At 42.1% G+C, this 11,569-nt stretch overlaps 1 protein-coding gene across 1 annotated transcript; it reads left to right on the forward strand.

The window, feature by feature from the left end:
* The first annotated feature begins 1,607 nt into the window (after positions 1-1,607).
* On the forward strand, positions 1,608-8,372 carry LOC120113233 (aspartate-semialdehyde dehydrogenase-like). The gene is made up of 8 exons (XM_039134033.1): positions 1,608-2,312; positions 6,597-6,683; positions 6,799-6,843; positions 6,939-7,034; positions 7,161-7,262; positions 7,627-7,713; positions 7,880-7,947; positions 8,041-8,372. Exons 1-8 carry the CDS (start codon positions 1,722-1,724, stop codon positions 8,120-8,122), a joined length of 1,158 nt encoding a protein of 385 aa, XP_038989961.1. The 5' UTR covers positions 1,608-1,721; the 3' UTR covers positions 8,123-8,372.
* Positions 8,373-11,569: the final 3,197 nt, after the last annotated feature.

Raw genomic sequence — 11,569 nt, forward strand, 5'->3', positions numbered from 1 at the left:
CATTCTGTATTGTGTGTTAGTGTCTTGATCTTTGTGAACAATCAGATCGCTCTCTACAGGACTCTGTGCACTAAAAATATAAGACTGGGAAAAAATATGAGATGGAGCACGCAATCCCTAAATCTTAAGAATACTATAAATTAGCATTTTAGCAAAATATGTTATCCCGAATAACCAAGGATGATCTGATTAGCAACTTCTCCCCATCATCAAACTTGTCGCCGTTTCAATTAGTGTGTGCTGTTATCTGTTGGTAACAAACGAGGGCATGTAGTGTGGTGTATAAGCAATACTTGGATTGGAGATTTTGTGGCATTGCATGTCTTCCAAATCATCATGTGATATACTTGTGGGCGCATCCTAATAGAATTTTAGTATGATGTATGAGCAATACCTTGATTGGAGCTTTCGTGGCATTGCATTGCATCGGTGGTCAGATTATCATGTTAGGGTTGAAATTGAATCGGATACTAGCATATCCGCATCTATATTTATTTTATTTGATGAATACATATATGGATACAGATGTTAGTCGGATGCAAAAATTTATATTGTATTTATTTTAAATGGATATAGATACAAATCGGATACTAAAAGTATGGATATAAATACGGATATCAATCGGATAATTAAACTTTATGATCATAGAATCAAATATATTACTAAGTGAGTGATAAATTAAGTTAATAGCATGTTAATATGGTCATGTTTTCTTAAAAGTTCATGAGTGCCATATAAAATTTAATAGGATTACAAATGGAATCAGATATTCGAATACGGATCAGATAATTGTCTATCTATATTTATATCAATTTTTTTAATGGATATAAATATAGATATACATATTAGCTGAATGCTTAAATTTTTATCTATATGCAAATAAATTTAGCTATAAAAATGGATCCGAACGAATATTAATTAATCCACTCTCACCTACATTCTCACCTACATCATGTGGTATACTTGCACCAGGTGCAGTTGGCAAAACATGTCTGGTATATAAAATTAAAAATGAGCTCAACTTTGAGATGTTTGACTCTTGCTGTCGGTCCAATCCCACTAAAAATTATGTACATCTAGATACTGACCATTTCAGTCGCTAGACAATAAATACGTTATTTTTTCCCTTTTATTTATATGATTTTATTTTATATCTTTTAACTTAGTCTGTGAGATTAAAAAAATGTAAGCTACATGAAAATTTAACCACTTTTTAATCAATGCTCTAAGATTTGACCTCCGCTTCAGTCCGCGGTCCACAGTCCACAGTCCACTGTCCACACCCATTGACGACGTGTGGACAGCAAATCCAGTCGGCTTACACTCACACACACCCTGTTTCTATTGATTTTCTAAATCCAGGGGCTCCGTAATTCCCAGCCCGTCGAATTCACGCGGAAATAATCAAGCGGCCAATCATCCGCACAAAGGTCCTCACGTAATCATCTAAGCGAACTACCACATCCTCCTTCCATTCCCACCCCAGACGATCTCAACCGACCAAGTCCTACGATACCTTCTCCCAACGTATTCCTATGCGGCCTCCGGCACTAGGTTCTTCCTCTTCCCACCCAAATTGCCCCCAGATTTAAACCCCCAAACCCCGAGCCTGCGGTGCCGTGACCGCCTTTTGCGTCTCCCTCTTCTATTTGTCCCCGCCCGCCTCTCCCTGACTACCTCCCACCACAAACAGTTACAGGAAAAGAAAGAAGAGCGAAACAATGCAGGCGACGGCTTCCGCTCACTGCCTCCACCTCCTCTCCTCCTTCACCCCCGCTGCCTTCACCGCTGGGGGAAGCGCGTGTCGTCGCCGGAATGCCGCCGCCCCGGCCACCGTCCGCATGGCTCTCAGGGAGGACGGCCCCGCCCTGGCGGTGGTCGGCGTGACCGGCGCCGTTGGTCAGGAGTTCCTCCGGGTCCTATCCGACCGCGACTTCCCCTACCGGAACCTCCGCCTCCTGGCCAGCCGCCGCTCCGCCGGGCGGCGGATCGAATTCGAGGGCCGCGAGTACGTGGTGGAGGAGCTCCGGGAGGAGAGCTTCGCCGGGGTGGACGTCGCGCTCTTCAGCGCCGGCGGGTCCGTCAGCAGGGAGATGGGCCCCGCCGCCGTGGAGCGCGGCGTTGTCGTGGTGGACAACAGCTCAGCGTTCCGGATGGACCCCGGGGTGCCGCTCGTTATACCGGAGGTGAATCCGGACGCAATGACTCACATCCGGCTCGCCGGAAGGGCAAAAGGGGCGCTTATTGCCAACCCGAATTGCTCCACCATCATCTGTTTGATGGCTGCTACACCCCTCCATCGCCATGCCAAGGTACTCTGTTTTGTCTCAAAATTCCATTTGAGTCTCAATCTAATCTTGGTATCTTTCCCGGACAATGGCCATTGCTGTATGTGGTGTTCATGCTTGTTGTCTAGGTGTTGGATTTCAGTATCTTTCTTCTTCGCTTAGGTGATTATTTGGCTTCTCTTGATATATTTAGGGATAACCACAGCCAAAATTTACTGATTGAAAGATAAAATTGGACCTTTTTTAAAAATGAAGTTTTTGTTCATTATTGATTATGAGTTATTTATTTGAGAATACTATTAAACCAATAAGCTATTGTATTTGTTTAGAACAGACTCACATTTTCACATATAACACTCATATTTTACATGAACGTATAGTGAGTGTACAGTATATAAACTAAAGTACAATGTAGAAATAAGTATACAAACAACAAATATATGCAATCCACTGACTGGCAACGCCTTAAAATCTGCAGTGGAATATGTATTGCCAGGTAATGTGCAAATAACTGTGTTCTGCCCATTGAGCAGCAGACAAGTTGCTTGATGGATTGAATGTAGAGTAGAGAAAGAGTGTGGATGGAAGTCGTATGGAGAGCAGAATCCATCTTACTATAATGATTCTGCTTATCAAAGGCCATACTAGCTGCTCAGAAAAGAGCCTGCTGAATTCTTAGATAAACCTTGCTGATTTGTCTGGTCTCTTTTCTTGATGGAAGTGTTGCTTAATATTGGCTACTGTCATGCAAAACTTCATTATTGAAATTACCACACCCTATGAGGTTGATGAGATGATCTGATCCACTTGGTGAATGTTTTAGTCAATCTCACACTGCTCTGTAGAAGCTATGGTTAGGGAATTAAGTAGAAATCCCATGCCCTGTTACAATCTTAGTTGAGCAAAAGTGAAAATTTTAAAATGAAGCAATGAATCTTCTAATAGGTGTTAAGCCAATAGGCACATTGCCGGTGCTCAAATCTTGCCTGACTATGTTTTGATGATTTGGAGGCATGAAGGGCGCATATCTGCTCGATCCATGGTGGTGGAAGACGGAACGCCAACTGCCATGGAGAGTCGCGGATTTGCACACAGAGAAAAGAAAGGCCGGTCGCGGTGGCTATGTCTCAGCCTCCTTCGATGCTTAAGTCAGGCAGTGCTTTGGAATAACATAAAATAGTGAGAGAGTAAAAAGCATCAAAGTAGAGTAATCTTCTTGGATCGTTCGTCCTTAAGTGTCTGGCCTAAGAATTGATAAACTGGTACTGGTAGGCATACCAGTTGGCGCCGGTACGGGTTCGGACAGGTACGAACCGGTACCGAACTGGTATCACGAGTTCGGCCTGGTTTACGCATCCAAAAGTCCAAAAAAAATGGAACCGGTTTGGGCTGATACCGACTGGTACGGGCCGGTACCGATTTTTAACACCAAATCGGACCGGTCAGAGCCGGTATCGGTTCGGTACATGCTGAACCGGTGGTACGGGTCGGTTCAGCATTTCTTGGTCTGGCCTGAAGTACTTGGCCTGGAGTGCTCGACAAGGGAGCGCTTTCTAGGAGCTTGGCATGGCTTTAGTTAGTGGACACGCATCTTGGTCTCTAGGGGCTCGTGTCTTGGACTCCAAGGATGCGTGGATTGGGAGTACAGACTAGGAGCTCGGCTTAGGAGATTGGCATGGCTCTGGTTGGATGTTGTGCGTCTTGGTCTCCAGGGCTAGCGTCCTGGTCTCCAAGGATGCACGAACTGGAAATACGAACTAGGAGCTCGACCTAGGAAATTGGCATGGCTTTGGTCAGAGGTTGCGCATTCTGATGTCAGGGGTCATGTCCTGATCTTGGAGGATGCGCAGACTGGGAGCTCGGCATGGTTCTGGTCAGAGGTCGCACATCTCGATCTTCAAGGGTTCACATCCTGGTCTCCGAGGATGCGCAGACTAGGAGCTCCGCATGGCTCTGATCGGCGGTCATGCATCCCGGTCTCCAGGAGCTCGCGTTCTGATCTCTGAGGATGCGCAAACTAGGTACTCGGCATAGCTATAGTTGGCAGACGCGCATTCCGATCTCCAGGGCCTCACGTTTTGGTCTCCAAGGATGCCCGAACTGGCTCTGGTTGGCGGTCACGCGTTCCGGTTTCTAAGGACTCACATCCTGGTCTCAAAGGATACGTGGACTATGAGCGTAAACTGGGACCTCGGCATGGCTCTGATCGACAGGCGCGTGTCCCAATCTCCTAGGACTTGTGTTCTGGTCTTCGAGGATGCATGGATTAGGAAGTGTCGACTGGGAGCTTTGCTTGACTCTAGTCGGCGGTTGCGCATTTCGGTTTCCAAGGACTTACATCCTGATCTCCAAGGATGCATGAATTGGGAGTGTGAACTGGGAGCTCAGCATGGCTCTGGGCGGCGGTTGCGCGTCCGGATCATCAAAAACTCGCATTCTGATCTCCATGGATGTGTAGACTGGGAGCACAGACTGAGAGCACGACATGGCTCTGGTCGGTAGATTTGCATCCCAATCTCTTGGGACTTGCGTCTTAGTCTCCGAGGATGCATAGACTAGGAGCACGAACTGGGAGCTCGGTATGGCTCTAGTTAGCGGTCACGCATTCCGGTCTCTAGGGATTCACATTCTGGTCTCTGAGAATGTGGGTCTTATGCGCATGGTGCTTGGATCTCTTGTGGCACAGAAGGGCAGTGTTACAACCTATGACCTCATCCAAAAAGGCTAACTGGAAGGTATTTTTTGGGTTTCTTAGTTCTATATAAGTATCCAAGATTTTCTCGGCGAATAACCGATCTAGGACTAAACACACGCCCACAAGGGCCCTTACATACTCCCCTCGTTTAAGCTTTGACATCCTCGTCAGGCTAAGGATTTATATCCATTCAAATCTAATCACAAGTACCACGATCAACCCGTGGTTAGACCTAATAGATCTGTGTTATAGTGTCCCCTAGCCAACATAGATTATGAGCCAGGTCCGCTCTAATACCATTCTGTCACAACACAGGACTTCACTCAAAATGGTTGGCCGAAAAGTATTTTTTTTTGATTGTTTACTCCTGTATAAGTATCTAAGATTTTCTCGATGAATAACCGATGTGAAACTAAACACACATCCGCATTGAATCTCATAGGCAGCCTCCAACGACTCACATCCTGGTCTCTAAGGACGCGGGTTCTGTACGCACGACGCTCGGATCTTGGGTAGCATGGAAGGGCGACCTCCAGGGACTCGCATTCTGGTCTCCAAGGACGTAGGTCCTGTACGCATAGAGCTCGGATCTTGACTCACACGGGAGGGCGGCCTCTAGGGATGCACATTTTGTCAAGAGAGGAGATAATGTGCATGAACGACCATGGAAGAGGAGTTGGGTGTAGAGTTAGCTGCGAGAGCTTCTTGTCATGAGAGCTTGTTACTATGAGAGCTCGAGAGCTTCTCCTTGGGAACTTCTCGCAGTATGTGCTTGATAGGCTCTGGCTGCTCCTCCATCTTTTAGAGTCCCTTGGCCTTATTTATATAGAGGAGGGAGGATGGATCTGTTTTGATTTGGAGGCGAAATCAAGGGATTGCCGTAGCTTCCTTTCTTATCTGGATTTAAATCTGTCGTAATCTCCTTCCTTGTTTGGGCCTACCAAGAATTCAAAATTTTGAACTTCAAATCTTTTCAAAATGCTCTCCACATGTCGACCCATGATGGGCAGATCAGATTTAGGCCATATCACACTTATAATTTGGTTTCATCTTTTAATAGATATGCCACTACATTTTGGTGACGGTTTGGCAAACTGCACCCAAGTCACCAATGCATAGAGGTTGCCGAGATTGTCCAAGCCACTGATGAGTGTGCTCTGTTAACATATAACTTTTAGAAATAAGTTGTTTCTATGCTGCAATATTGCAAGGAATCCACCAACAGGCAGCAACCTAATCTATAACTATTTTAGTAGGCTGTGGTCCCTCACATGTAACACTCATCTATTTTATGAATTTAGGGTGTCTATACATACTAGAAAAACTATATTCCATCCATACAAAATTTCTAAATATTATTATATCTTACCAGAATAGAAATTATCAGAAGTTTCTGAATGGTGAGTAACTACTTCACATATTGTTTCATATAGACCAACAAATCCTTGGATATGCACTAGGTTATGTTTATTCTTCCTCTCCTCTTCACAATTTTCTCACAATTTTCATATACACCTTATTCTTAATTTTCCATGGGTCTCAATTTTGTCTTATAGATTTGAGTGTTTGTCACTGTAAATGAGCTCTTCAGCTTGATTCCCTACCTGTGGCAGGTTGTTCGAATGGTCGTCAGCACCTATCAGGCCGCTAGTGGTGCAGGTGCTGCAGCAATGGAAGAACTTGAGGAGCAGACACGTGAGGTTATCTTCTGTTCTTTTATATTTCCATCGCTATTTTTGTTTTTCCCTCATATTGTTTTCTGTCTATTAAAGTGTTGACCATATAAAATTGATGCTCTTTCTTGTGGGCTTATAGGTTTTGGATGGCAAGCAACCCACGTGTAAAATATTCAAGCAACAGGTTTTTTTCCTTTGGAATTTATGCCATCTTATACTGGGCATATTACAGACAGAAAGCTAATGCCATAATATATTGCTCTATCTCTTCTTATGCAGTATGCATTTAATCTTTTCTCACACAATGCACCAGTTCTTTCAAATGGGTATAACGAGGAGGAAATGAAACTAGTGAAGGAAACAAGAAAAATATGGGTAATTACTTGTAGTCGTACCCTCGTACTTATATTTCCAAATTTCATATTTTATCTTATTTGAGTTGCTACAAGTCTTGCAACTATGACTAAAATTGGGTCATGTTCTAATCGTACTTCAATGTAGAATGACAAGGACGTCAAGGTGACTGCCACTTGCATACGAGTTCCAGTGATGCGTGCGCATGCTGAAAGTGTGAATCTTCAGTTTGAAAAGCCTCTTGACGAGGTGAGGTGAAAAGTTGTGGGCCATGTTTGATGTTCTTAAACTTACTTTCAAATGCAAAATAATTAGTGATGGTTTTGGTCTCTACTTGCTTTGTTAGTTAGAAAATGCAGGTGACTTCTTTATCAACTAAAGTAACAGAATTAATATAGTTTAAAGCTAAACTTCTATAGATGCATGTTAGTCTAACATCTTGTTGAATTTCATTAATTGGAATCTCACTTCTACATATTTGACAGCTGTCATCTGCAACTTATTGTATATTTTCCTGATTTGCCATCCCTTTTTTCTGAATCGCATGATGTCCTCTATTGTATTGTGATAGCATGGCTAGGTTCTGAATTCAGTTCGTGCCTTGTTTGTCCAGGAGACTGCACGGCAAATTCTCAAGGGAGCTGCTGGTGTGGTTGTTATTGATGACCGGGCATCCAATCACTTCCCTACTCCATTGGAGGTCTCTCTTCATCTTCTCCTTGTCCTCCGTAGTCTACAAACAAAATAGAGAGGATGATAAAAACTATAACTCTCCATAAATAACAATTTGTCATCCTCCAATTCCGCATGTGAATTACTGTGGTAACACTTGATGCCACTGCTTACCATTTTGTACCTTCTGACAGGTTTCAAACAAAGATCATGTTGCAATTGGCCGGATTCGTCCGGACTTGTCTCAAGAAGGCAACCTTGGGTAAAACAAACTAAAAACCTTGTGTTATAAATGGTTTTTGGTACTCTTTACCATGTCAATATTATATTTATTAATGGAAAGTTATTATGGCAGATTGGACATTTTTGTGTGTGGAGATCAGATACGCAAGGGAGCTGCACTGAATGCAGTCCAGATTGCTGAAATGTTGCTTTAGTTCATAGAGAAGTCCTTGTTCTACATTCTGTTGGATGCTGCTCACAATAACCACCTTTGATGGGAGAGAAGATGATAGATTTTGTTGTGTTTGAAATTGATGTACTACAGACTTGTATTTGAATGAAGAAAATTTTTGAGTGATACTTTATTATTTGAGGTGCTTATAATTTGCGTGTCAAATAGAAAACATATTACTGCTTTTTGTTCCCAATTTATGCGTTGGTAGCAATTTCTTGTTGATGCCTGCTGTTCTAATTGTCTAATGGTGGATAATATGACATTTTGCGTACTGGAATTACAAGTTAAAACTGGCATTCAGTGTATACACTGATTTTCTGAAATGCAGCTAGCTGTCAATGATGAGAGCGTTTTCTTTAGAATTCTTTGCTTTGGTTTTCTTACTTGTAATTTGTGCTTTCATTGAAAGTTGTGATAACTCTCCATGAAGAGTGGTTATTTTTCTTGTCTCTCGTGTTAGTTGAACTCCTAATCTTGTAACATATGACTTGTTTCCTCACCAATCCAGTTGCTGACAGATTTGGAACTGAAGGATCTCCACACACCCCCTTCTTGTTAATATTAAACTTACATGCTTAGAATTTCTGGATTTGAAGCTTTTTGTTCTTCAGTTGTCATTTGCCTAGAGGATGGAAATATTAATACCTAGCTCCCTGGAGGAGGTATGCGTCATTCCAGGTCCCTGTCTACCTGAAGGTGCACTTCCTTGCTCCTGGTTTTTGTGTTGTATCAAAAATTGATGTTTCTTTTCAAAGACAAGTCAACATCGCTCCCTTTTTTCTGGTTCTACACCCAGGACTGTTTTGGTTTTCTTTTTCGCAAAGGAGATAGCAACAAAAATCATTCAAAAAAATTTTCACCATTATAAACACAAATGGTGAGGAGCTTGATCTTATTCAGATGACACTTTTCTGAATAATGATCAAGCAAATTTTATAATTCTCGAATATCATGCATACAAAATCTTCTAATTACAGGCTATAGATGTATGTTTATAACTCTCTCTTTTTTGGGCAAAATGTGGAGCAAACTGCTGCATTAATATATAATAGTAGCAACTTATGTTTATAACTCTTTTAAATAGTAATGAATGGCCTCAATCCTACAAGAAACTATAACAAGAAAAATTATCACATTTGACTCAATTTGAGGCCTTAACTTAGTGATTTGTTTTTCTTTGGTACAGATAACTTAATGATTGTTCAGAGTAATAGTGGTGGAGATGGACCCAGACCAATGTAAGATCAGTTTCCAGCAGACAACACAAATACTTACATGCAAGGATGGAAAAATCAAAACCATTCGATAAAAAGGGTAATTATATTGGGTGGATTTCCCCTCTCTTTGCCTAAAAGAGAGGAAAGGGGCTTAACTGATTGTCTGAGTAATTTAGCATACCATAACTGACGCAAAGGAGCACAAAAAGCATCTCTATCTTGTCAAGATTAAGCACAACGATCGATAGTCCGACACCATCCAACCTCCTCAAAAGCTTTATTGTCTGATTCACATTTCTTGCTTATTGTGCATCATATCATGAGCAATATAGGCACCTTGCGCACCACAGAACAACATATTAGACCTACCTAATCACTTTGCTCAATACACTTTATACTTGACATTGAACTAGGCTGAGCTTTCAAAGCACAAATATTGGCATTTTCCAAAGGTGCTTAATTTAGTATTGCAATTTTCTTGTGTAGCCATCCGGGCTTGCTCTTGTGTAACACGACTCTCTCAGGAAATGTTGAGGTGTATGATTACATGGATTTCTGCTGTTCCTTTTGCCTATTGGCCAACAATGGTTAACCAAGAGGCTATGATGGATTTGAAAGGTTAGTGATGCGGACACCAGTACTGGATCGCCTGTTATGCAGAGCCACGGTCGTCGCAGGAGGATGGTCCAACCAGTTTCGTTGTGGCTGGATTGATTTTATGTTATTTTATTTTGTTTATTTTACGTTGATTGGATTTATTTGTACATTGTCATTTTAGGACCTTTTTAGAATTGTTTTCTTTGTGGAGGTCTTTTTGTTATTTCTTGGCCATATATATATGGGTCCATCCACTTGCTTAGGGTTGATGAATGATTGAATAAAATTAGCCTCCTTTTCTTCGAAACCCTGGTGCGAAGCCATGGCCAGAGCCAAGTGAGAAGCCTGGTTCTTCTTCTTCCCCTCCTCTTTTTTTCCTTTTTCTTCTCCCTCTTCTCACTGCAGTTGTCCTGCAACAGTTAGTGACCTCTTCTTGCTGATGAAAAATGTTAGAATTCTTCTCTTATTAAGTTATCATTTAGTTGTTTGGAGATTGTTTGGCAGATAGAGTTCTTTCTATTGCGATTCCGAGTGGTGATATGCTGGACAAGTTGATGTGGGGGTTCAGTTATAATTCCAAAGTTAAGGTCAAAGATCTCTGCAGGTTCTTCAATGAAACTCCAGCAATAGAAGGGATAGTGTGCATCCCAGAGTGACCTTGTTTTTATGGAAGCTTTCCTAGGATTGCGTCCCATTCCATGGGGTGTTGACCAGAAAGGGATTGAGTATTTCTCTTAACCATGATTGTTACTCAGATGTGGAGGAAACGGTGGTGCATGCTATCTTTCAATGTTTGATGTGATACTAGTATAGTGGTTAACTAATATTCCATCTATGGTTATTAAGGCACCATTTCTACAAAGGTCATTCTTGCATATCTGAAGACTAATGAGAACAAACGTAGTAATAGATTTTTCTTGTATCCGAACCTATCACATTTAGCTTGCAAGAAATAAATATGTTTTTGAGAATGGTTCAACATCCCCAAGGTTTAGAGTGCGACCATGCACGCCATAGAGATTATCCATTAAGCCACCATTGGAGAGCTCGTAGGACATTTAGAGCTCTCACTCACCGGTTACTATATTTAGGATTGTATTCATTAAACATTCGAGCCTTTTCAGGGTTAACTTCGATGGTAGCGACACTAATGGAGGCAGCAAAGAGGTGCAGTATTCATAATTAGGAGGTTAGACTCGGGATTCATTATGGCGAGTGGGAGACAACCGTTTGATATTTCTGTCTCAAGGATAGAGTTGAGGGGGCGTAGAAGAAACCAGGTATGCTATGATTATCTTGAGGGCCAACCATATCCCTCTTAAAGATGACTCTTTAACGGTTAGATAGACATCAAGACGATCTAAGCCAGCTAAGGAGCATCCGTTACTTTTGGACATGGGGAGGCTAGTTAGGAGCTAACGACCTCATTTGCTGCCAATCACTTTAGTGGTACATCGTGGACACGAGATTTCCATGTATCCATACTAGATTGGTAGGATACATCTATCTCATGAAAAGAAAAAAATAAAACAAAGAAAAAATTAACACCTCGCAGAGGCATCACTAGCCGAATATCAGCAGTCGTCCAAACAAGCTATACCGCATTTACGGCC

Source organism: Phoenix dactylifera, chromosome 15 (genome assembly GCF_009389715.1).
Source record: "Phoenix dactylifera cultivar Barhee BC4 chromosome 15, palm_55x_up_171113_PBpolish2nd_filt_p, whole genome shotgun sequence".
Classification (NCBI taxonomy): domain Eukaryota; kingdom Viridiplantae; phylum Streptophyta; class Magnoliopsida; order Arecales; family Arecaceae; genus Phoenix; species Phoenix dactylifera.

What these genes read in the sequence shown, in the direction of transcription:
- LOC120113233 (XM_039134033.1), top strand. Translation starts at nt 1,722, where the DNA reads ATGCAGGCGACGGCTTCCGCTCACTGCCTCCACCTCCTCTCCTCCTTC. An exon ending in TTGAGGAGCAGACACGTGAG is followed by an intron (nt 6,684 to 6,798) that starts GTTATCTTCTGT and finishes GTGGGCTTATAG; the next exon opens with GTTTTGGATGGCAAGCAACC. An exon ending in GTAAAATATTCAAGCAACAG is followed by an intron (nt 6,844 to 6,938) that starts GTTTTTTTCCTT and finishes CTTCTTATGCAG; the next exon opens with TATGCATTTAATCTTTTCTC.